Source organism: Sceloporus occidentalis, unplaced genomic scaffold, assembly GCF_023333645.1.
Source record: "Sceloporus occidentalis isolate IW3139 unplaced genomic scaffold, rSceOcc1.0.p SCAF_1, whole genome shotgun sequence".
Taxonomy (NCBI): domain Eukaryota; kingdom Metazoa; phylum Chordata; class Lepidosauria; order Squamata; family Phrynosomatidae; genus Sceloporus; species Sceloporus occidentalis.
Genome location: NW_028316981.1, coordinates 165,126,383 through 165,152,457, shown reverse-complemented (window position 1 = coordinate 165,152,457; position 26,075 = coordinate 165,126,383). Strand labels below are relative to the sequence as shown.

Sequence of the window (26,075 nt, the reverse complement as noted above, 5' to 3'; positions counted from 1 at the left end):
GGGTTAGAGGAGTAATGAATGCCTCACTATAGCAAGGCAGGTTTTCAGCTTGTCTAAAAGCTGTGGGGAGACCACTACTGGAAAAAAAAGATTGGAGAACTATTGGCTAGTCTCAAATATCCTCTACTTTGGCAGGGTATTGGAGCATGTGGTGGCTTCCCATCTCTAGGGGTTGTTGGGTGAGACCAATTATCTAGAATTTAGATCCATTTCAGTCTGGCATAAGGCCTGGCTATGGGAGAAAGACAGCTTTGGTTCTGTCTCTCAGCAGCTTTTGATAATTTCAACCATGGTATCCTTCTGAGTTGTCTCTCTGGTATGGGCCTTGGAGGCACTGTCCTACAGTGACTTCAATCCTTCTTGGATGGGTGGACCCAGTAGGTTGTGCTGAGGGACACCTGTTTATCACCCTGGATGGTGGTGTCTCTCAGGGCTCAGTTCTGTCCCCCATGCTGTTCAATATCTACATTAAACCAGTGGGAGAGGTCATCTGGTGTTTTGGGGTTTAGTGTCACCATTATGCTGATGATACCCACTCTATCTCTCCTTTTCCATCTGAATCCAAGGAAGCTGTTTCTGTACTAAACCAGTATCTGCTGTCAATAATGGACAGAATGAGGGTGAACAAATTCAAACTTTATCCAGACAATCCAGAGATGCTCCTGGTCAGTCAAAAGGCAGATCAGAGAATAATGCTAGTGCTGGATGGGGTTACACTCTCTGAAATCTCGGGTTCACAGCTTGGGTGTGATCCTGGATTCAAGTTTCATCCTGGATGCCCAGGTTTCAGCTGTGCCCTGGAGTGCATTTACGCAGTTACAACTAGTGCAGCAGCTGCACCCATTCTTTGAGATGTCAGATCTGGCTATGATGACATATGCCTTGATTACATCCTGTTTGAACTACTGTTATGCACTCTTTGTGAGGCTGCCTTTGGAAACTGTTCAGAAATTTCAGCAGATCCAAAATGCTGTGGCCAGGCTGTTGACTGGGGCTGGCTACAGGGATCATATGACTCTTCTGCTGAAACAGCTGCACTGGCTACCAGTCCATTTCCAGGCAGAATTCAAGGTGTTGTTTTTGACCTTTAAATCCTTAAATAGCTTGGGTCCAGACTATCTGAAAGACCGTATCTCCCTATAAAAGCCAGTCCGAGTGCTAAGATCAGCAGGGAAGGGCTGTCTTTCATTCCCACCACTTTTGCAGGTGCAGTTGGTGAGAACTCAGAGAGAGCCTTCTCCTTGGCTGCTCCCAGACTGTGGAACTCACTTCCACAGGCGGTCAGGTTGGCCTCCTCCCTGATCTGTTTTCATCAGCAGCTGATGACCATTTTTATTTAGACAGGCTTTTGGTAGATGAATTTTACTTGTGTAGTGTGGTGTGCTGTCTTAAAACTAATAATTTTTATTGGCTTTATCTATGCTGTTTTTAATATATATATTAAGATTAGTATTATTTAATTATTTTTAACTTTTCTAAACAATGTTTTGTTCTCTTTTTTTTAAAGTTATTGTAAGCCACTTTGAATCCTATTTTGGGAGAAAGGAGGGTAATAAATAAAAATAAATGCTGTTCTGGAACATCAGCAAACAGGACACTGTTTGTTCTTTGGCACAACCTTACTTCTGCATACAAATGTGCAGTCTGATCAGACATCCAGTGAATGTTTAGTTGGAAGTAAGTTCTACTGCATCCAATGGGATTTGTATCTAAGGGGAGTTATGCAGGCTTATTTGGGTACACATCCCATTGGACAGAGTGGAACTTATTCCCAAGTTACTCTGCAGGCTAGGAGAAAGGCAGGAGATAAATAAAATAATAACAACCTTTTTATGAAGAAAACCAAATACAGTTCTGCAGCAAAGAAACAAAATAGATTAGAAACATTGCATCGCCACCTATGCTTCTTGATATGAGCAGAACTTAAATATATGAGCAGGACTCATCCCTAGGGCTGCCATAATTGTCCACTTTTACCAGGGACAAAATGTAGGACAAATTCAAGACCAAACTGTAGGGCAACTGCAGGACAAAACTCAGCTCAAAATGTAGGACATTTAAGGTCCACCATTTTTCTTCAATGTCCTACATTTTGGGCTGAGTTTTGTCCTGCAGTTGTCCTACAGTTTGGTCTTGAATTTGTTCCACATTTTGTCCCTGGTAAAAGTGGACAATTATGGCAACCCTACTCATCCCTTACCCTCTCGGGCTGTTCTCACTTGTGATTTAAAACGAATTTAAATACAGCGGTTCATTTTAAAGCGATTCAAAATACAGTGAGTGTTATCCCGCTTTTCAATTTGCTTTATTTGTATCGTTCCCATTTACGTAACGTTTTATTTTAATTCGTTGTAATTTACCCTGTTTTGTCCCCATTCAAGGATGAATTGGTGTATATTTAAACTGGTTTTGTTACTTTTTCGTTCACATTCACTTGTTTCGGCTGTCAATCAAAGCGATGTCATCATGACGTCACATTAATTCGGAGTAACATACACCAATGTAGCCTGTACCTGCATTCCCACTACCTGGCCGTTTTTAATTCGTTATAAATTTCGTGGTTGTTTTTTTTAAAAGAGCCAATCAGGAGGCACTTATTCGTCCTCTCCTGTGTCTCCCCATATTAACTGCCATAACTCAGTGATAGGGAATCCTGGGAATGGTAGTTTATTATGGCACCAGCACTCTCTGGCAGAGGAGGATAAATGTCTCACAAACACAACAAACACAACCATCCCATAGTTCCTCTGGAAAGAGCCTCGGTAGCCCCAAATTCGCTTTGGCCGCCCCATGGGGAGAGAATCTTTGGGGGAAGATTGCTCCCTGGGCTGTCTTGGGAGCCATCCCATAGTTCCTCTGGAAAGAGCCTCGGTTCCCCAAATTCGCTTTGGTCGCCCCATGGGGAGAGAATCTTTGGGGAAGATTGCTCCCTGGGCTGTCTTAGGAACCATCCCATAGTTCCTCCAAAGCCCATCTGCTGCTCAGGCAGAGGTGAAAAAGAAAAAAAGAATAGTTAAAAATGGTGTTCAGTGGCTCTCCTCACACATCGGTCTATGAAAGAGGAGCAGAGGGGAGGTTGCAATCCACCGGAGGAAAGGCTATTATGCGAATGGAAGAAAATGGCGCTGGTGATGCAGAAAGAGACCAAAGAGGGTGACACCCCCAGGCCAGCCCATCGCGCTCCGCTCCTCCCATCCAGTTGACCCGATTCAAAGGCCAAAACATTCCTATTTTAAATACTCCGAATCCTATCCCGAATCAAGGAAAAATTGTAGGTTCGACCCTTCTATTTTTTTAATCTCGATTATACGCCATTAACACGGATTAAATAAAAATCCGCTTTACGATTCAGATTTTAGTGGGAACGATTGCGGGTTACTCTGGAACTGTTCTAGAGTTAATTTGGTTTCTAATAGGAACGCTATACCTTGGATTAGATTTGTAACACAGAGTATAAGCCAGTGAGAACAACCCCATAGTGCAGCTATGATCCTGTTTGATGCTGGTAGAGTATAAAGTTCTGCCATTGTTTTTACTGGCTGTGCAACAGTTGGAGGTGCAAAGCGTGATTGCAGATTTTCCTTCCCTGGTTGTGCAGCAGCGACCAGGTGGTGCTGGTGTCAAACTGCTGCAACTTTCAGTGGCTGGATAAGTAGAACTGTGCCCCAGAGCCATCTAGCCGTTGTTGTGGAGCCAGTAAAGAAGGAGCAGCCTGTGCCATCCTGGTTTGGGAGGATGAAAGCTGCTTGATTTTCCCTGGATGTGCAATTGCAGCTGAGCAGCAATAGGGTGCCATTTGTCCCACCCTCCAGCCACTGAATGACTATAGGTATGTGCCCCAGTGCGGTCTGTTGTTGAAAAGCTTTTGCACAAGGAGATATTGGGTACCTCCTTGCCCAACACCCAAAAAGGAATATCAGTGAAAGCCACAAAGAGGATTTCAGCTGGAAAAATGAATTTAAGATCAAAAATGGCAAGAGTGAGTGTTATCCATCTATAACTTGTTATATTGTTCGTTACTTATTATTTTATTAGAAGTTAAATTTCTTAAAATCCCCAAGGTAGCAAAAGCAAAAAGTACCCAATAACACAGAACCATTAAGTAACAGATGAACACAAATATAATGGTCAACTATAATAATATTAAAACAGTAGCATTGCCAGTGTGCATGGACTTCCAACAATAGAGAGGCTCAGAATACATGCCCTTCTATTCAAAACTGCTGTCTGGATAAGCTTTCAGACAGATGACTACAGTGAGGAGCGTGGAAAGAGTTTGATGAAGTGTTCCAACAGCTCTGAGTTCTTGGCTTTCTTTCAGGACAAGAATGAGGGCTGACTGGCCTTCCAGGTATTCCAGGGCTGCAGATTTCAGCATCCTTCACCACTGGCTTTGCTAGCTTAGGTTGATGGGAGCTGTGAAGTCCAACATGTGTTTCCCCATCCTGTTTTAGCTGAATTAAGCTTCTAGTGGGAAGATCTGCAGACATGGTACTACTTCCAAAAAGAGCCTGCCACAACCATCTTCAGTATTCCTCCAGTAATAGAAGAAACTGGAACAGGGACTTTAAGGAAGCTGTTAAGCAGGATGGGAGAAAGTGTAGCATCTACATGTTGGGCTGCAATTCCCATCATCCCTCACCAGAAATTGGGGTGACAAAGGCTGGTGTGAATTGCAATCCAATAGTATTCCATTCTGTTCTAGAAGGCCTAGTGCATGAGCTGGGAGATCACAACACTGTAGCACAGTTAGAACCAAGCAAATGAATTGTGGACTTAATTAACATTTTTTGCACAAAGGGTGACTGATCTGTTTTGTCTTTGTTTTTCCCCTGCCCTTACAGTGCTGAAAGGAACTGCTGAGATGCAAGCCCACTGCAATCGTGACCTCTCTCTGGTTACCAATTGCATGGAACATGCCCTGACAGCTGTACACCCTCGCAAGCGCTACTCGGCTGGCTGGGATGCCAAGCTCTTTTATATACCTATGAGCTATATGCCAACACGAATTATGGATCTGGTATTTGGCTGGTCTTATCCCAAATAGGCCAGGACAGTTAGGCAGTGATACCATTGGATGGGAAGAGTTGAGTTCATAGTGATGCTGTGGGCTAGAAGTGTTGCCATAAGACAGGATTTCTTTTTTAAAAATGGGTTTTTACAAACTTGTAATTTTTACATGAGTCTTTGACAGATGCCTTGTTTCTCTTGCTACATGAGGGCTTCTTTTTAAATGATAACTTCAAGCCAGGTTTTAGCTCCTTTCCTGCTTCATTTCAGCAAAAGTCATATTAGACCAATATTGTGCTTACCCTCCCATGGATTTGAGCATTCATGGATTTTGGTATCCATGGAAAGTCCTGGACCAAAGCATCTGTGGATACCAACATCCCACTGTATTTACAATGAGGCTTCTTTCTCCATGCTGGCTTAAGCCATTGTTGGTGCTCAGGGTCAGGGTGGATACTCCAGATGGCAAATGTTTTTATCTCCACCACCTTTCTATACTAGGTCCCCAATCCACCAGGAAAGCCTTCTTCTAAAAAATAACTGAAAGGAACAGGAAAGGTGCTTGTTATGCTTTTACATAGCTCTTCTTCAATCCAGTGTCCGTGTCTCGTTTTGGTGCCAGCTTCATGTTATTTGGTGTAGTGGTTGTTTCTTTAAGGTTGAAGAATTATATTCCATTTAAACTGTGGTCACAATTTGGTTTCCCATTTAGCTATCATATAGTTTGTGTGTGTGTGTGTGTGTGTGTGTGTGTGTGTACACACACACACACACACACACACATTCTGACATGTTGAGTCTCCCTTATCCAGTATTCTGAAATCTGAAATATTCCAAAAACCAGAACATTTTTCAGGGGTGGCTGAGATAGTGACATCTTTGCTTTCTAATGGTTCAGTTTATACAAACTTAGGTGTGGTACACACCACCAGGAAGCAGTGTCCTGGTGGCAATAGTAGGGTTTGGAAGCGCGCACCAACCGCACACCCCTGAGCCCTATGACATGTGGGCAGCGCCATTATTGAGCGGCACCACCCACACGGGGGGGGGTGCCCACACATCTCTTAGAGGAAGCGGTGTCATAGGGCTCTGTTGCTCTAGGTGGCTTCTTTTTTGTTGCACAACATTGCCCTGCAGTTTCATTGCAGCGGCAATGCTGCACAACAAAGAGGGGTGGTGTTTCGCTGCCAGTGTGTATTGGGCCTTAGTTTCATGCATAACACTTTATATAAAGTATATACAAAATATACATGGATTTCATGTTTAGACTTGTGTCTCATCTCCAAGGCATCACATTATTTATGTATGTGCAAATATAGATATTTGGAAATCCAAACCCCACCCCCCATGTAAATCTGAAATCCCAAACATATCTGGTTCCCAGCATGTTGCATAAGGGAGATTCACCTTGTATGTATGTTTTAAAAAATTATAGTAACAAGTAGGTGCATACATGACCTTTTTTTGCTTTTTATTTTTTATAATCAAGATAATAGTTGTAGTCTTGTGTAATGGCATAGAAGGAAGGAGATCTGTTGATACCAGAGAAATGTCAGTCTATAGGTTCTTTCCTTACTGTGATTTTATGGTTCACATACTGTACCCTGTAGATTTTGTACTGAACATGCTGCAGGTGTTTTCAAAATGAGATCTATCTGTGCCTTTTAAAAATGTATACCTCACCTTCTCTGTGTAGCGGTTTGGATAATAACATCCTTTGGCTGATACACCTCTCAGGAGGAACATGTATTCTACCTGAGAAGGTTGAAATGCCCTGGGCTAGAGAGGCTTAGAATAGCTTCCACCTTCCCATGTGAAAGGATGATGAGTTTGACCTTGGACTACAAAGCCCTCGTGCCAATAATTAAGCGACTGCCACCCTGCAGGAAATAGATATGTTCTGTTCTTTTTTAAAATCATGTGGAGTGGAGCAATTGATATGCCTGTAAAATATGCTTGGCTTTTTTGTTTGTTACCCTTATTTTAATCTGTAAACCAGCTTGGCAGAAAGTTTATGTATAAATGCAATAAATAAGAGGAGGGGTCCTTTTCATAGATTAATAATATAAAATAGTTGTTAATGGGGAAAGGGCACATCTTGGCTGAGAAGTGAACTAAAAAAAGGATCTGTATGAAGTGAGTAGTGTTATTTGTCATTCCATAAATGATCTTAACTGAGCAGTGTGGTGGCCAACTGGACCCAAGATACTAACATTATTCAGGAGGGTTGAAAATCCAAGCGAGTCATGAATAGCTGCATATTGATCTTTCCAGACTGGATGACTAGGCACCAAAATGGCAAATACGGTTTGAAGAATGTTGTGTGCTTTCAAGTCATTACTAACTTAAGACAACCTTAAGGCAACCCTATCACAGGGTTTTCTTGGCAAGATTTGTTCAGAGGGGGTTTACCCTTGCCTTCCTCTGAGGCTGAGAGAGTATGGTTTGCCCAAGATGACCAGTGTGTTTCCATGGATGAGCAGAGATTCAAACTTGGTCTCCCAGAGTCCTAATGTAACATTCAAATCACTACACACTGACTCTTAAAGGTTAAAGAATAAGAAAGGGAAAACTGAGGTATAATGGGATCAAACCACCTCTCCCTGACTATAACTGCTGGTCTCTCAACATGTACTGCCTGGCCAGGAAAAAGATCCTGTGGTGACACAGGGAAGGTGAAGGTATAACCAAGACTCTACCCAGCACTTTGCCTCTGATGGCATTGACAACACAGTCCATGGCCATACTCAGCATCTGACTGCCATCCAAAACCAATGTACTAGTTGAGCATCCCTTTTCCAGAATTCCAAAAACCAAAATCTTTTAATGGGAGGTTGAGATAGTAACGCATTTGCTTTCTGATGGTTCAATGTAAACAAATTTTGTTTCATGCACAAAATTATTAAAAATATTGTATAAAACTACCTTCAGGCTATGTGTATATGATGTATATGAAACATACATGAATTTTGTGTTAACACTTGGGTCTCATCTCCAAGATCACTCATTATGTACATATCTGCAAATATAGGTGTTCCAAAATCCAAAAAATTCCCAAACACATCTGGTCCCAAGCATTTCAGATAAGTGAGACTCAACTTGTGTCATCCCTGCTCTAAAATGTTAGCATAAATGGAACTTCCAGCATTCACACTATAATCCCCTTGGACCAGCCCTCCATAGTATTGATCAAGCATGATTGCACTAAATCAAAAGAGAAACTCAATGGATCCATTTTATACAAAGTTATCTCTTACCTCTAGCTTTCAAATTAGGTATGTGGTAATACAGCTTATCTGTGACTGATTCCCTTTCTCTTGTTTGGATGGCCTTTTGCAAACAGACATATAAGATAATAGCAGAATTTATGTGGGCACTGCTCACCACCTGAAAGAGTTTGTAAATCCATCAGCCTGAACCCCACCTTTTAAAAACTATCATGTGGGCATATTTATTTATTTATTAGATGTTTATCCCACCTTTCTCCCAAACTGGGACATACCCTGAGTATTTTATTAGCTGTTTGAAGTTTTACTCTTTCAGCCCCATCCCAGTTATTCCAATCTACTTCCCAAGGCCAATTTAAAAAAAGGGGAATAATTTAATTAATGAATTTATTTTAATGAATAATGAAGTCATTATTTTAATGAACTTCTTGCAAGTTGGGAATCACACGTCATATTGCTGGGGCAACACAGAGCAATTTTCTATGTGTGCAAGATTCAAAAGAAAATTTAATGCATTTTTCTTTTTGTAATTACTTTCTATATCTCAAAACAACCACAGACAGAAGTGTTCCTGGAGAATAATTACATATGGGTTGATGAAACACGGTCAACAGGAATGTGGATAAGGAGTGAGTGAAGAAAAGAACAACGGAGGAGAGACTCTGCTCCATTCCCCAAGTACAGCGCCTGATGATTGGATCCTTCAAGAGAGCACAGACCTGTGATTGTTCAGCATTTCCAAAGATTTTGAAGGCCCAAAATTCATTTTGGCTTTCAATGATGCAGACGTGGCATTTCATTTCTCTTGATTGTTTTATTAAGTCTCTTTCCCTCATCTTCCCAAATTAACGCTTCCACAGGAGAAGTGCCATTTTTGAAAGTATAAGGCCCAAGCTGTCATTTCTGTCTTTCAGCAGAGAAACTGGCATTGATTAGTTTTCTGAATATATTTCAGATAGCTGTACCTGAATAAAGAGTCTGATAGGAAGGGAAACCAAGAGTAAATGAAGTTGCCTGTGGCTCAAATATAAATCACAGCTTCCCAGCTCCAGGTTTCCCAGGAACCCAGTACAGCCTTTTTTTGGACAAGCAATATTTCCCTATCCTGCTTCACCTCAGTAAACCAACAACTCCAGTTTTCGGCTGCCTTTCTTCCTGCAGACTGGCACCGTGCCTTCCTTCTTAGCAGTCTCCACCACCTTGACAGCAATGCTATCTTGTTTACACTTCAGCTCAAACCTGTAAGAGAAAACAACTGTCAGGTTAAAAGAAACATCCTAGCACTAACTTACCTGGAGAAGGTGCTGCAGGGCACAAGCTTGTTTAGCAGGCTTTTAGACCCCACTTCAAGATAAACAGACTCAAAGGTTACAGAGGAATAGCTAACCCTCAGAATGCTGCAGTGACTTGTCCTTAATGCAAGATTTGCTGAGTGCCTATAAGTGCCTATAAATGCTTGGAGTTAAGTAGATCAGCTTCTTTACTGGGGCAAGGGGTGCTCTTTGTAGGGAAACTGACTTTTATCCTGCTACCACCCAAAGATATGCAGGCTTTTCCCCTATATCAAACATGCTGTAGGGGACAATAATTTATAGAAATGGTCAGATAGTGAGGTTTGTTTGAATTGCCTCGGCTAGTGTTTCACAATTTTTCCTGTTCTTTTATTTTAAGAGGGTAGAGCAGGGGTAGGCAACCTTTTTGAGCCGGGGGCCGGGTTGCTGTCCCTCAGACAACTGGGGGGCCGAAGCCAAAAAATAAATAATTAAATATTTTTTTTTAAAAATTAATTAAATAAATAAACCGGGCCAAATGTAGGACAAAATTTTCAAATGGAGGACACTTTTTTTAAAAAAAAAAAGGAGGACATGCAAAAACAAATTGCTGATCTTTAAAAAAATGTTAATATAAATGCATGTTTCGGAGGCTTCTATAGACAATTGCCCCCCTTGCCCGCCACTTGGCCCCCTTTGCCTGCTGCTTGCCCCCCTTGCCCGCCTCCTCCTGATAGGCCAAAGGCCCCCCGCCCTCACATGAGAGTCCAAAGGCTCCGGCGGCAATCGGCGGCAGGACCGGGCTGGGGCCGGTCCCAAGGCCTTGCCGGGCCGCATCCGGCCCACGGGCCACAGGTTGCCTACCCCTGGGGTAGAGTGTCAAATGTTGAAATACTGTCAACAAAGCATGGCTGTCATACAACTGGCCCAAGTGGCACCAGAAAAACTGGGTTGAGCAAACTTCAGTTTTGTAGGTTCTGCATGTCACCCTACAGAAATGCACAGATGTTTTTAAAAACTGAAGTGCAGGAATTTGGTTTGAGCACCAAAGGTAAGCATCCTAAGTGCGGGGGGCACATTCACCTATACTTGAGGACAAATACAGAAATCTGTTGCAGATCACTGATATGAGGAGGAGAATTTACTTCACTCTCATCCAGTAACAGAACTAAGAAGCTCACTTAGTAGCACCACATCTATTGTTCCCCTTTGAGAACTTCGTCTACATGGCAGCCTGTTCTCATTGCAAATAGAGGGAGAGGCTGGATCCTTCTAAATTTATTTTTTTCCTAGAAGCAGACAAGACTTGGCCACAGAGCTCAGGTATGTTTGCGTCTCAGAGGGGAAAAGGACTGCAAACATATTAGGCAATGGGCTGCTTGAGGACATGATGCAAATGTTGAAAGTTTTCCCCCCCCTTAATTAAAAAATTTGTGAATAATCAAATCCACAAAAGTCAAATACACAAATGTGGAGAGACGAGCGTACAATTTTAAGCATTTATCTTGCTCAGAGTTCTATAAGATATTGTAAGCCAACAAGGCATTTTAACAAAGGTACGTTCATCAGAAAAATACTGTTGCGTACATAATAAAATAAAGTCTATGTAATATAGCTATAAATAAGCCATATGAAATTAATTTATATTTATATGAGTATTTTTACCTTTTCATAAAATTATAGAATCATAGTTGGAAGAGACCACAAGGGCCATCCAGTCCAACCCCCCTGCCATGCTGGAACTCAGAATCAAAGCATCCCCAACAGATAACCATCCAGCCTCTGCTTAAAGACCTCCAAAGGAGACTCCACCACATTCTGAGGCAGTGCATTCCACTGCCAAACAGCTCTTACTGTTGGGAACTTCCTCCTAATGTTGAGCTGGAATCTCTTTTCCTGTAGCTTGCATCCATTGTTCTGTGTTCTAGTCTCTGGAGCAGCAGAAAACAAGCTCGCTCCATCCTCAATGTGGCATCCCTTCAAATACTTAAACAGGGCTATCATATCGCCCTCTTAACTGTCTCTTTTCCAGGCTAAACATCCCCAGCTCCCTAAGTTTTCCTCATAGGGCATGGTTTCCAGGCCCTTCACCATTTTGGTTGCATTCCTTTGGACACACTCCAGCTTCTCAACATCCTTTTTGAACTGTGGTGCCCAGTACTGGATACATTATTCCAGATGAGGCCTGACCTGAGCAGAATAGAGTAGCACTATTACTACCCTTGATCTAGACCAGGCCTGCACAACATATGGCCCGGGGACCACATGCAGCCTGTCATAGAGTTTTGGGCAGCCCGCAAGGATGTGGAACAACTACAAAGCCCCTCCACTGCTTGGCCTTTTCCTGAGAAGGACAGCTGGAGGATGAGGATGGGCAAAAACTCACAATGCTCCTCTGCTGCTTGACTTTCTCTTGAACAAAGGGTCAAGCAGAGGAGGAGGATGGAATTAATATTAATAGTATTAATTATTATCAATATTATTAATTAATCTGCAGCCTAATTTTGGCCCCTTCCTACTGCCATGTTGTGCAGGTCTGATCTAGACACTATGCTTCTATTGATGCAGCTTAAAATCACATTGGCCTTTTTAACTGCCACATCACACTGTTGACTCATGTTCAACTTGTGGTCTACTTGGACTCCTAGATCCCTTTCACACGTAGTTTCATTCAGCCAGGTGTCCTCCATCCTATATCTGTGCATTTCATTTTTCTGCCCTAAGTGCAGTACCTTACATTTCTCCCTGTTGAATTTCATTTTGTTAGCTTTGGCCCAGCTTTCTAGTCTATTCAGGTAATTTTGAATTTTGATCCTGTTCTCTGGGGTATTAACTACTCCTCTTAATTTGGTGTCATCTACAAATTTGACAAACATTATTTTGGAATGTCCTACATTTTTCTTGAATGTCCTAAATGTTCCAGTGCCTTGTCCTACTCTGAAATTAGGACATCTAATCACCCTGCTTGCACAACCCCTTTTCTCCAGCCCTCCAAATTCTGATAGGAATCAGGGATAACACAGATTCATCCCTGCACAGTGATGGCAAGGCAGTGGCAACTGGAAAGCAGCCTGGAGAAGCCTTGGAGGCTACAGGGGTGGAGGAGCTTCAGATGGTCACATGTCAATCACCCCTTTTGTATGCCAACTTTCATTCCAGGTTACCTAGCTTTCTTAATTTCAGCTGTGTGTATATAAGGGATCATTTTGTGGGTACTATTGTAAAAATAATCTGGTACTGGAAATCCTGGCTGAGTTACTGCAAATCATCCAGCTATCTACCAGCAGATCCAGGTCTACCTTCTGCCCACTCAGTGACATCACTAAAATCTATTGATGGATTTGTGCATATGTGGACATAGCTTTAGCTTATATCCTCAAGAGTCATTCAAACAAAAAGTAAAAGTGGGGATGAAAGTAGAGAAAAGGACAAATATCTAAATGAGGGCTTCAGTATTGACCAAAATCTTGCCTCTCCCTCCCTCCATTCAACACTGTCAGCTCTATCCTTACTCATCAGCCACTTCAAGTTTCAGTTTTTGGTTTGTGGCCTCCAGCATGGTCTGGTGGAGTCGAGTGATCAGTTCAATCAGGTGGTCACTGATAAGCAGAAAGTCCCCTTTGGTGCCTGCAGTGGAAGACTGGAAAATAAGGTTTAATCAGTTTTGAATCATTATCATAGCTTATAGGATTCAGTGCTTCTTTCTGCCAGCTCAGCTGATCACTGGCCAACTTATTAGCTAACCAATACCATGTTTATACTTTCTATGGCTGAGATCTCACTTCATGCTATCATCAGTCTCCAGCAGTGTGCTTATGGGAAGTGGTAGGGGCTGATCTCACTGCTCATCTGCTACCTCTGGAACACAACAGTCAGGGCAGGGGCTGCTGGTTAGAGCTCTGTGTCCTTTGCTTTTGATCAGCAGCAGAAGTGTGCCTGGGTTCGTTCCAATGGCTGTTGAGCTCTTAGAGAAGAAAGAGAAGCCTCTACCCTCAATGTAAGGCTACTGCTTCTTCTCTCCGTGCTCAAGGGCAGCCAGAAAAGGCCCAATTCATCCCAACAGCCAATTTGGAGGCTAGGGAGATGGAGCTGAGTCCAGCAGTCCCCAGCTATTATTGCACATCAGATTGAGGGCATTGTAGAAAAAAGGTACTAGATATCTCTTCCCACAAGGTATGGAAAAGTACATATGCAAGCATAGGTCAGTTATGCCTGCCTATGTCAGCGACATGATACAAGATTTTATGTGAAACTGCAGGATAATATAGTATATGCACCTTTGCCCCAAACAATAAATTAGCCCTAGTTCTATCAGGACCAGGTTGAGGGATAGAGGGAAGGGCCAACTTTCATGATGGCAGACCTTTGTCTTCTAATGCCAGTTAGTTGTAAAGCCACAGGGAAGGATGATTTCAAGCAGAAAAGTGATGGGTGAGAATAGGGATCTAAATTCTTCTTGTGCTGTGACTTCTTCTGTCTTGCCAATTCTCTTACACCAGCCTCCAGGACCAGAAACAAGTCTTGTCCATGTGGGAGTGCTGTATGTGGAGAGGCAAGAAGTGGAACAGTTCTGTATAAATAGCTGATTAATCAATTTGATGTCAGGTGATTTAATGAACTAACCCATCTAAGTTTAGTCAGTTATGTCCAGTGAGGTTTACACCTACTAGCTGCATAGCACTACATCTGAAGAACTGTTTCATGAAGAGGCGGATAGACTAGTTTTGTGTCCTCTCTGGACACACTACCAGACTGTGGATGACTGTAAGATGGCATGGACCTTGTTTATAAAGTGATTAGTGCTCCAGGAAGACTTGCCAAAGCCCTACTTACCTTGTAAACAAAGTGCATGCACCAAGTGACCACTGCTTTAACAATGAAATGTGTATTTTCCTTCCATTGCTACCAAAAGCACCAGTGGGTGATGGAACCCACTTTACATTACAGTTGTCCTTCGTATCTACAGATTCGTTTTGTCCACAGATTCAACGATCCACAGCTTGAAAATATTTTTTAAAAATCCAAAAAAGCAAATCTTGATTTTGCCCTTTTATATAAGGGATACCATTCTACTATGCCACTGTATTCAATGGGACTTCAGCATCCACAAATTTTGGTATCCATGGGGGGCATCTTGGAACCAAACCACAGTGGAAAGGCCTATTGTACACCATGTCTGTTTCTTTCTTTATGGTTCATGAAAGTCAATTTGAAAAGTAAATACAGCAAATCTCAAATCTGTACAAATATTAAGTTCATTTCAGCCTGGGCTCAATAAAGGAGCACACCTAGAAACAGACACGTTACAAGCTTCCACCACGACACAGTGATTGCAAAGAAGATTACAGAGGAATAAACTGGCTCCAGAGATTTCTCGCTCTGCCATGTCCCACTTCCCCAACTAGCCTTCCAGGTAGGAACCCTCTCTTCTTGTTGTTCCCCCTATTTCATTACCTCTCTGATATGAAGAACAAAAAAACCATCGGAGTAGCGGCTGACCGAGACGCTGTCTATATCACTCAGGGTGATCACTGTCTTTGGCTGTGCTGCCTTGGGATCAGCCAGGATGATGTGACTTTTGGTAAGAATAAAGATTCGAGGAGAAGCCTGGAACAGAGAGAGGAAGAAAAACTGCCACCTTGAGTATTGCCACAAGCTGTGGTTACTGACCAGGGATGGTTATTGACAAGATCATGCACACACACTGCCTTGTTGAAACAACTTCACTTTTAATTAAATTAAAATAAATATAAGTGTATACCTCAGGCTGAATTTGAAAAACATGAGGAGAGCTTTTGAAGTTCTAGGCCTAAGGTCACTCCTTAAGCAAGGGATTGTGTTTCTTTCATAATGTCTTACAAGCAGCATGCTACCTCTGAACATGAAGGTATTCATTAACCAACATGGCTATTGAAGTTTTAAACAAAGCCAACCAAATGTAAAAGCAAGGCACTGTTTTAAAAAATACCCTTAAGAAATTGTTAGTCAGGCAATACAGAACCCTCCGGATATTCTGTGTGACCACTCGTTATCACATGGGGGAAATTGGAAGATCAATGCAGTGTGATCCCGGGTGCAATCATGGGGTTTCATGTTTTTGGCGAGAGGTTATCACATGTAATTGAAGTCAATGCTAAGTCAATTCGAACCCAATCCAGGGTCAACCAAGAGATGTGTAAATTCGGTGAAATATAGAATTTACAAATCCTGTTCCACTCCAAAGTTGCATTCAGTTTGAATTTGGCAGGTATAGAACGCATGTCTCAGTTACCTTTGGATTGCCTTCGAATCAGACTACAATTCCCAAGCTCCTTTGCTGGCTGCAATTTTCTGTCCTGTGCTCCCTGGCTGCTCTATCTGGGAGCAAAGGGGCAGGAAAAATGAAGGCGATTTTACTGCCCGGGGGGGGGGGATGCTCTTCCCTCCCCAAAAAGTTAAAGGACCGGCACCAAAGTCCACCTTTCCTCCTTCCCTCTGGGTGTGTGGGGCTTTTCTCTCAGCCTCGCAAAGTTCCTCTCGAAGTACTTCTGGAGCTGTTTTGGGGATGAAGCAGCCTTCCCCCCAGAGTCACACACACACACTGCCTCCCTCCTGCCTCTTTCCCTTTGCAAACTCGTCCTCTCCAACTAGAGGGAAGGGATTGGCCAGGGCTCTCTCTTTCTCTCTCGCGACCCTGTCACAGGGTTTTCTTGGCAGGTTTATTAAGATAGGGTTTGCCATTGCCATTTTCCGAGGAGGCTGAGAGAGTGTGACTTTCACCAGGTCGCCCAGTGGGATTCCATCCCTGCCTTCTAGAGTCATAGTCCAATGCTCAAACCAAGTACAAGGTTGCTTTGGACTGATTTTGAATGGGTGAATTGCCTAAATAACGTGAAATAAGGGGTAATGAATGCACAAATAACATGAATTGCCTATATAACATAAAATAAAGGGTAATGAATAAACAAATAATGTGAATTGCCTAAATAATGTGAAATAAAGGGTAATGAATGAAGAAATAATGTGAAACAAAGCAAAACCATGGGAATCGGAGGCAAGCCCCACCAGAAGTGTAAAACGGTCACTATCCAATTCTGCCCTCACTGTGCATGTGCAGGGATGCTAATTGGAATTCTAGACTATGAAGGGTACATATTCCTATGATAATTTCTTTTGCATTCGCACTACTTTCGCTTTGGGATGGGTGCTGTGTTCTTCTGTGGTGTGATAACCACCCACGTACTTGTGTTCATTTCCGAATTGGCCCTACTTTCTTTTCTTTCAAAATTGAAAGACATTCCTCTCATGTGATAATGTCCTTATAATCCCTTATCACTGGACATGCTGGTTGGGATTTATGGTTAGGTAGGCTTGGCCTCCACTGCAAAGTTGCCCCTAGAGACAGGGTTTGTTTTTCTTATAAATTTCAAAAGGTCTCTCTTTCTCCCCCATGCCTTCTTCCCCACATGCATAACTCTGAACTTGTGTTTGAGTTTCTTCTTTTAGAAACCAGGTGGAAAAAACATTTTCTTACCTTTCCATCACCTCGGTTGACCTTCCTCACATTGTCAGCCATGACCAGCTTGCCATCAGCTGTGGTTTGGAGCTTACGATATTTGGGATTCTCCTTCAGACTCAGGTATTCCCCTTGGAAAGGCTGTGGGAGGCTGAAAAGCAAAAACACATCAGTCTGGTAATTTCATACAAGTCTTGAAGTCGAATTCTCTCATCGCAGTTGGGATAGTGCCGACCCCTGCCCTCCCATTTACCTCTTAGGGTACAAACTCTTCTTGCCTCGGAAAAGTTCACTGGCACACAGTTTGCCTTGTAAGGCTTCTTTCTTCTGGGGTGGCAGCTGATCCCGATATTTCTTACACTGTGCCAGTAAAGTAAGGTTGCAGAAGATAAAGGACAAAACACAAAGTTAAATGTTCCTTGTTTACAGTAAAAAGGAAAAGAACATGGCAGCAGGAGTGGGGAAAACAACTTATAATCATAAACCAGTTTACCCATGACTACATTTTGTTGGGAGAAAAAGAGATTTCTATTTTTCATGTTTTATTGACTTATTAATGGAAATAATGCCAGCAGTTTCAGAAAACAACATATTGCTTTTTCATGATGCCTAGAATCAGCTATTTGAGTTATCCATCTCATTCTGCCTAATGATAGTGTCAGCTCTGTGCCTGGACCAAGAGTAATTCTGCTTGGTAAAAGGTGAGGTGGATCAGGGTGGCCTATTCATATCTGGAAGGCTGCAGGAGTTATGATCAGGTGTCAGGCTGACTGCCAGTGGTCCCTGTGAATAGGGCAGTTACAGACAAGTTGTTTGTTGGGGCCTCTTTAAATAGGTTTAATGTTTATATCCAGATCACAACTCCATGAGATCTGAAATATGCCTGGACTCATCCTGGTCATCAAAGGATGACAGGTGCTTTCAAGTGTCCTACTCAAAACTGAAATGGCTGAATTGAAAGATATAGCCACAGCGTACACCAGGGGTAGGCAACCTGCGGCCCACGGGCCAGATGCGGCCCGGCGAGACCTTGGGACTGGCCCCAGCCCGGTCCTGCCACCGATTGCCGCCGGGGCCTTTGGCCTCTCGCGCGCGAGGGCAATTGTCTATAGACGCCTCAGAAACATGCATTTATATTAACATTTTTTTTAAAATCAGCAAATTTTTTTGCGTGTCTTCCACTTTTTTAAAAAAAAGTGTCCACCATTTGAAAATGTTGTCCTACATTTGTCCCAGTTTATTTATTTATTTAAATTCTTTAAAAATTATTTAATTATTTATTTTTTGGCTTCGGCCCCCCTGTTGTCTGAGGGACAGCAACCCGGCCCCTGGCTCAAAAAGGTTGCCTACCCCTGGCGTAAACTATGATAGCATATTCTGGTGTGCAACATAGGTTATCTGAGACAAATGAAGCATTTGTCTTGCTGTGATCTACTCTGCCTTCACCAGCTATTCCACAGCATAGTTGGTCTTAGTAAAGACAAGGCAGTAGGGGTAGCAGTGCTGGTACATAAATGTTGCTCAAACTGTACCGGTGGCTATACCCATCTAGCTTGTAGCATGCCAGTTCATGTATATAGAGAGGTTTTTACACCTGGTCTTCTCTCCACTGCTGTTCAAGAGCAACCTCTTGGGCTGTAAAGTTAATACTGGAAGTATATTGGCAAAACAATCATTTGTTTTTGGAAAGCATTATTGTAGATTAAAGTTCAGCTCTTGGTGATTCCTCCCCACCCACTTCCATTGCCAAATATTATTCAGAGGGGTGGGGAGATCTGTTAAAATTATCATCCATTTACACACCAAAGGATTCTCTGAATGTGAAGTCGAAGGCTTTCATGGCCAGCATCTGTAGTTTTTTGTGGGCTTTTCAGGCTATGTGGCCACGTTCTAGAAGAGTTTCTTCCTGACGTTTCACCAGCATCTGTGGCTGGCATCTTCAGAGAATGCTTGCCTGGAAAGGAGTTGGATATATATATATATATATATATATATATATATATATATGCGCTGTGTGACCCTGGGAAGGCAGGAGTGATCTGTTGCTAATGGCATGCCTCAGGCTGGGAGGCTAATGTAAAAGAGGATTAGTGTCTGTTTGAATAGTGCTCATTGATCTGGAGGAAAAGCGGTATACAAATAAAAAATATTATTATTATTATTGTCGGCTGGGAAACCCCTGACCCTGGGAGATTTCTCATTAGCGTTTGTTGAGTCTTCATCTTGCTGAAGTCCTGAAAAATAGCAAGATGAAGACTCAACAAATGCAAATGAGAAATCTCCCAGGGTCAGGGGTTTCCCAGCAGACAATGAGCACTAATCAAGCAGACACCAATCCTCCTTTGCAGACCCTTCCAGCCTGAGGCCTGCCATTAGCAACAGAACAATCCACATGCAAATCACTCCTGCCTTTCCAGGTCACACAGTATATATAACCAACTCCTTTCCAGGCAAGCATTCTTTGAAGATGCCAGCCACAGATGCTGGTGAAACATCAGGAAGAAACTCTTCTAGAACATGGCCACATAGCCCGAAAAACCCACAAAAAATGATTCTCTGGCAGGTTACAGACCGCCGAAAAGCGTCGGCATGCACCCGCCCCTTTCCCTGCCAGATTGGGGCCTCAGTGGCCAGAGCGGCAGCCACTGAGGCCCCGATCCGCCGCTTTCCAGGCTGCGGGGAAGCGGCAAAAGGCCCCTTCCCCGCAGCCTGGAAAGGGGTGTCCTTGGGGCTTCAAGCCCCAAGGACACCCCACGGCGGCGGGGAGGAGGAGAAAGGGGCCGCTTGGCCCCTTTCTCCTCTGCGTCGCTGGGCGCAGCCATCTGAAGGCTGCGCCTAGCGATGCAAATGGAAAAGGAGCTCTGTCTCGGAGCTCCTTTTGCGGCCGGGGAAGGGGCGCAATATTCGCCCTGGTGCGGCGTGACAATGTCACGTCCGCGCTGCCCCGTATAGAGGCAGCGCGGTCATGACGTCATAATGGCGGCGGCCGTGTGGAATGGCCGCCGCCATTTTGTGCACGCTCCGTGCGTGCTAGGGTTGGGGGCATCCGGAAAGGACGCCCCTTTCTAACCCTAGCACGGACGGAGCGTGCACTTTAAGGCCCGTCTGTAACGGGCCATTGAATATTTTCTTGATTTTAGAGATAATCTCTGGTGCTGGATTACTAAAGATGTTCGCAGCAGTGAAAGACAGCAGCTGAGTATGCATGTCATTCATCTTGACAAAAAGGGGGTGGTGTTCACCTACACACAGAGTACTGTTAACACTCACTTTTTCCCTACTTCCAAGAAAGCACATGGAGGCTCAGTCTAGATCAGGACCACTGTGTGTAGGAAGAAGTTTAAACTGCTCCAGTGCCGTTTTTTCTCCCCTAAATTAACCCTTACCACATAGGGGCAAAAAAAGAAAAAAAGAGCTCTACTGGTGCTAATGGAAGGCCTCTTCACTTTCTTTAGCCTGTGCACAAGAGGAAATGAAATTGGGGGGGGGGGGGGTGGATGGAAGGGGAAGAGTTAAACCTCCTGTACACAGTAGTCCCAGTCTGGATCAGAACAGAACCCTGCTACCTACTTACAGATAAAAAAGAAACCGAGTCTCAGCTGCATCTCACATAGTTAGGAGAACATGCAGTTTAGACCAGAGAAACCTGCAACCACAGCAGCCTTAGCCATTATAGCCAATGGCAAGACATGATGGCAATAGAGGACCAGATGTGACTCATCTTTAGTAGAGAAGCACACTGAGAATGAAAGAAGAAACAAATGAAGGGAAAGAGAATCTCTTCCCTTCCTTTCCTGTTCCAACCCCCACTGTCCTATCATCATTGATTGTAAGCCACCACATGGATTAACATGTTTATTTGAATAATATATTCAAATTCATAGCGGTGTTAGTCTGGAACATCGGTATGCAAATGGATCTTGTAGCACCTGTGAGACAAACATAAGTTTTCATAGATTTGGTCAACTTCCTCAGATGCATCTACAAAGTTTTGTCTACAAAACTTTATATTACAACTTTTTTTTACAGTTCATCTCAAAAGTACTTCAAGATCCTTTTGCATAATAATATATTCAAATCCATCATAACTGGTGACCTAATATACAATCAGCTCTGTATACTCCCAGACTACTTACTCTTTGATATTCAGTTTCATTATTTATGTATTTATTTATCAAATTTATATCTCGCCTTCCTCCCAACATGGGATTATGAAAGAAGAGTGAATAGGTTGAGCCATGAGGTCTTACCCTCCAATGGTGAAAGATCTTCTTCAGCTCTTGGTTAGTATCTGTAAGAAATTTATATGGGGCAGAGGGCCAAGCCTGATCAGTCACTTTCATGGAAGGGAGGTTGTTTTTCAGATCTATGAAAAATTTCTGCACCTGTAATATTGGAGAGACAAGGGTGGGGAGGACGATGACAGAGATCTAAAGACATTCATTGGTACATGATATGATGAAAGCTTTTTAGCCTTACAGGAAACACATGATTGTTACTTCTCAAGACTGGGGCAAGACTAGCCTCCACTGCAAGGAGGACATTTACCATCTCGGCCCCGACCCTCTGGAATACGCTGCCCATAGAGCTCCGCTCGGCTACCTCCCTAGCCCAGTTCAGGAAGGATTTAAAAACCTTCCTGTTTAAGCGAGCGTTCCCCGATACAAGCTCTAGTTAGCCCCCCCCCCCCCCATAGCCAATGATGAGCTGGCTAGTATCTGATTTTAATGTATATTTTAATCTGTTTTATTGTCTTTGCACATTGTATATGTTATTATGCTGTGCACCGCCCTGATTGGAAGAAGGGCGGTATACAAATAAAGCATTTATTATTATTATTATTATTATTATTATTATTATTATTAAAAGATAGAGGGTGTGTTCCCTGTAGCATCTTAAATTGTATCACATCTCTAACACAAATTACAGTGCCTTGCAAAAATATTCACACACACACACACACACACACACACACACAGACACACACACCTTTTAACAAGTGTCAATTTGTTTTCATTTACTTAACTTTTGGGCCACAATTTTAAAAAAAATGCCCTTCACAGCACTGAGTATATTGTGTACATTAGGTGGTAAAAGTACCAAGTAAATTTATTTTAGTTCCTGGCTGTAATACAACAAAATGTGGAAAAATCAAAGGACTATGAATACTTTTGCAAGTCATTGCATATTCTTCTTAATGTTGGAAGCAAAGAGGCACCAATATCAAGTGATCAGTGAGAGAGGGGAGTCTAGATAATGCCTGCCCTTTGTTCCACCTCTCACTATTTTTATTTGGTCTATATACTCTAGCCTTTTGCTTCTTTCTTACCTGCACACATCACTCCTCCTTCTTTCAATAAATTAGGGCCTGAACAGACAGGCCAAAATAAAGCTGCTTCAGGTCACTTTGGAGATATGCTGTTTAAATGATAATGCATTTTAAGAGGCCAGAAGCTGCACCAAAGCTGCGCCTTAGTCCTTAGAACTGGAGCGTGGCTTTGACATGGCTTCCAGCCTCTTAGGACATATGCATGATTTAAACAGCATACCTCCAAAGTGACCCAAAGCAGCTTTATTTTGGCCTGTCTGTTCAGGTCCTTAGTCTCTTTGTTTTTCCTTTGGAGATTATCACATTGCTTTTAAAGCACTTTATCTCCAACAGGATAAATACTGTAAGCATTTAATGTTAAAACCAGGTGTTGTCGCACTCGCCGGTAGCCAGGTGAATGCAACCTGTATGCAGCCCAGATCCCAACAGTGCTTATCCTGTGGCTTTTCAAAAATGAGATTAATCTCTTTTGTCTGGGAAGGAGCATCCATGGTGTTCCAAACCCAACAAGGATAGTAGTTTGCACCGTCATGTGACAGCCAGCTTTTAGGGCTTCTTCTAAACAAGGTCAACTTCTTTTGCCTTTCTCCTTCCCTATTTTAATATGGATATCCTGAGACAATATGTGTAAGTATTCTTTTTCTTTTTTAAAAAAAAAACTTCACAAGAATATACAGATTAATGTCTCTTGTCTCTACCCCAAGCTCATATTCCACTAGCCCAGCTGCATTCTGTTTAATACAGCTGGCCCTCTATATATCCATGGATTCAACAATCCATGGCTTCAAAATATTCCCCAAAATATAAATGCCACAAAGCAAACCTTGATTTTGCCATTTTATATAATAGACATCATTTTATTTATGCCATGGTATATAATGGGGTTTGAGCATCAGTGGATTTTAGTATCCACGGGGGGCCCTGGAACCACAGTCAAGTGGATATCAAGAGCCCACTGTAAAGATACCAAATATTCTTACACATAACAAGTAAGCTTTTGTGGCTAGGATAGCCACAGCCTTATTACAGAGCCTGATGACCATCAGAGGACTCAAGCTAAATGAAAAAATATACTTTAATGCTGCTAAGGTGATGGTATCCCTTAATTTACAAACATAGTCCTCTGTTTAAGGGTATCCTCTGCTTGAAAAGCTGGCCAGTCCAAGACTCCAAACAAATAGGAGTCTTGATGATACCCATCATCAACACTTAGCATTTGGACACCAAACTGAGCAGGCACACAGGTCACCTGGGCATAGTCTTCTCCTCTATGATGAGTTGTATAGCTATTATCTTTTTGTTTAGGTTATAATTTCCAAAGTTGCATTTGTACTGTACAGATCTGCATTAGCATACATAATTAGGATGCAAATCTATGTTCTCTTCTCCCAACTCCTTTTGGTAATTGCCCCCCTCCCCGTGTTCTGAAGATCAGAGACTGAAAAAAAATAGTGGCTCACAAGAACACAAAAGTTGGCCATTCCAATTTTAATTACTCAGCTCAGTGTTTTTTTAGGACTTGTTTGGGGAAAATTCAGAAAGTGGCAGCAATTATGGCCAGCAGTAACAACATTCAGTTCCCCCACTTCATTCATTAGACTATTTGAGTGTTCTCTTTAAAAATCTCTCAAAGGGGTTTTCAAATATTTGATGAGAAACACTCAGCAAGCTCCATTAGTATGGCTGAAGATGGCAAAGTTTGACTACCAGCTTCATGATCTCCAACTACACAAAATACTCATTTGTAGCCAGGTAGATCTCCTCACTATGCACCCCTTTGAGGTGCAGGGTGAGGAGCTCTACCTGGCTGCAAATGAGTATTTTGTGTCTGCTACTTCTAAGGGCTTTTTTTTAATGGCTTGGAGATAGGGAAGAGGGGTAAAAGGTAACAGGATGGTGGAAGAAGGGTATATGCCTCACTTTGAATCAAGTTATTCTGAAAACTAGGGCTGGGAAAATCTGTCATTTCACTCTCTGACATATTGTTTTTGGGGAAATTCTAATCAAAAGCATACTGAAATGGACTTCTCATTCACCTATAGTAGAAATGTGCAGATCTGTCAAGTTTCACTTTTTTCTATATTAATATTTTAATAAATTCTGATTTTTTTTAAAAAAATGAACTGAACTAAAATTTTCATCCATTACTGTTCAAAAGGGCCTGAACCCAACCTGAATTTAGGCTTTTAGAGAGGGAAACAGTTCAGATTTTCAGGACTCAGAAACTCATCCCATCCCTGCTTGCAGGGGCCTGTTTTGTGAGGGTATCCCAGTAAGTCTGATTACAATTTCTCTTTACCTTCCACAGCACTCTGTAACCTGAGGCTAGTTGAATAACCTTTTCCTAATCTCAAAAGCCATTGCTTGTTAAGAGTGCTCTCTAGTGGCAAGTGCTCCCATTCCCCTACTTATTTGACTGCAGAGGCATACATGGGGGAAGATTTATATAGCTGCCTTTCAAATGCGGTACCAGGAAGGGTGTGTTGTTGTTGTTTTTAGCATTGTTCACTAACATATTTTCAAATCATAGCACACACGTTGTCCCTAATGTTGGCATAGCTGCATGCACACATCACCACTGGAGACAACGTGGCCTTGCCGTCTGGAAATATTCAAATCCATGGATGGGAAGTCCACAGATACTGAGGGCCAACTGTAGTTTAGAAGAAGCCAGTGTACACACTGAGTGGTAGCAACTCTCCAGATTTTTAGATGGGAGGCCCTTCTGGCTTTGTTAGGTGATGCCAAAAACTGGAGGTGGGATCTTTCATATGCTCTGTCCTTGATCTATGGCTCTTTCCCTGAGCAAAAACTGAGATTAGTTCTTTATATATAGAAAGCTAATACACCTATTACCCGAACATATCGACATTCATAACAATAGTTTAATATTTACATTTTTTGACCACCCCACCCTGAGCAAAGTGCGTGATGACCAGTGTCCACTTAGAAGGGCAAAAGGTTATATTTATCACATTTGGCATCTTCATTCCAAGGGTTAAGGACAGGAGAAGAGCTTTATTAAACCAGACCAGAAGAGCCCTAACTAGGGAGCCACTCTTTTTCTGCAGTGGCCAATTACATGTCTATGGAAAGTCCATAAGTAGCAAAGCACTTTTATTCTTCTCACTATATTGATTTTACCTTTTTATATCTGTTTTCCAATACAAAGAAGAATGTACTTACCAGGCTCTGGTAGATAAAACTGGTGATGCACTGAGATGCCCCAGAACGGAAATATTTCTTGTACTCCTTACGTGTCTGTGAGGGGATGAAAACCCTGTTTAGCAGCATATCATAACTTATGTGACATACAGACAGAGGAAGCTGCCATCTCTGAAGCCAAACCATTGGTCAGTTTTGCCCAGTATTGTCTGATCTGATTGGCTGTCCTATCCAAATCGACAGGTAGAGTCCTGTGCCCACCTTGTACCTTCCGAGATTTTTTTTTAACAGGGAGAGAGGAGAGAGTAAATCTACAACTAACCGTTCCTAGCCTGAGACTTTATCACATGCAGATTTTAAATCATGATCAGAGCTGGAAAAAAGTGGCTTTGGCGATACCTATCGCATGACTATGTCTTCAACCCATAGTTGCTGTGTCCCCAACATGTAACTACCGGTTCCCTTTTCACACCATAGGTGTGAAACATCATTGCCAGGGCAGTTGCAGTATTTGCACTCACATGTTGTCACATTCTCTTCCTCCCACTCAGTCCCCTCCTCACTATTCCCAAGCAGGC

General features: G+C 42.5%; 2 protein-coding genes across 3 annotated transcripts in view; one reads left to right on the top strand and one right to left on the bottom strand.

The window, feature by feature from the left end:
• LOC149322648 (retinol dehydrogenase 16-like) overlaps positions 1 to 7,926 on the top strand; it is a 32,415-nt gene extending 24,489 nt beyond the window's left edge. Inside the window, exon 5 of the mRNA XM_089480954.1 lies at positions 4,845 to 7,926. Within this exon, the coding sequence (XP_089337080.1) occupies positions 4,845 to 5,047 (203 nt within the window). The 3' untranslated portion in view covers positions 5,048 to 7,926. The remainder of the gene's footprint in view (positions 1 to 4,844) is intronic.
• Positions 7,927 to 8,833: 907 nt separating this feature from the next.
• The window catches only part of LOC149322647 (unconventional myosin-Ia-like), a 76,242-nt gene continuing 59,000 nt past the window's right edge, over positions 8,834 to 26,075 (bottom strand). For both annotated transcript variants that reach the window (XM_089480937.1, XM_089480943.1), the window contains 7 exons: positions 25,519 to 25,593; positions 21,254 to 21,388; positions 17,257 to 17,363; positions 17,022 to 17,154; positions 14,963 to 15,115; positions 13,021 to 13,148; positions 8,834 to 9,476 (listed from right to left, as the gene is read on the bottom strand). In XM_089480937.1, coding sequence (XP_089337063.1) covers positions 9,353 to 9,476; positions 13,021 to 13,148; positions 14,963 to 15,115; positions 17,022 to 17,154; positions 17,257 to 17,363; positions 21,254 to 21,388; positions 25,519 to 25,593 — 855 coding nt within the window. In that variant the 3' untranslated portion in view covers positions 8,834 to 9,352. The remainder of the gene's footprint in view (positions 9,477 to 13,020; positions 13,149 to 14,962; positions 15,116 to 17,021; positions 17,155 to 17,256; positions 17,364 to 21,253; positions 21,389 to 25,518; positions 25,594 to 26,075) is intronic.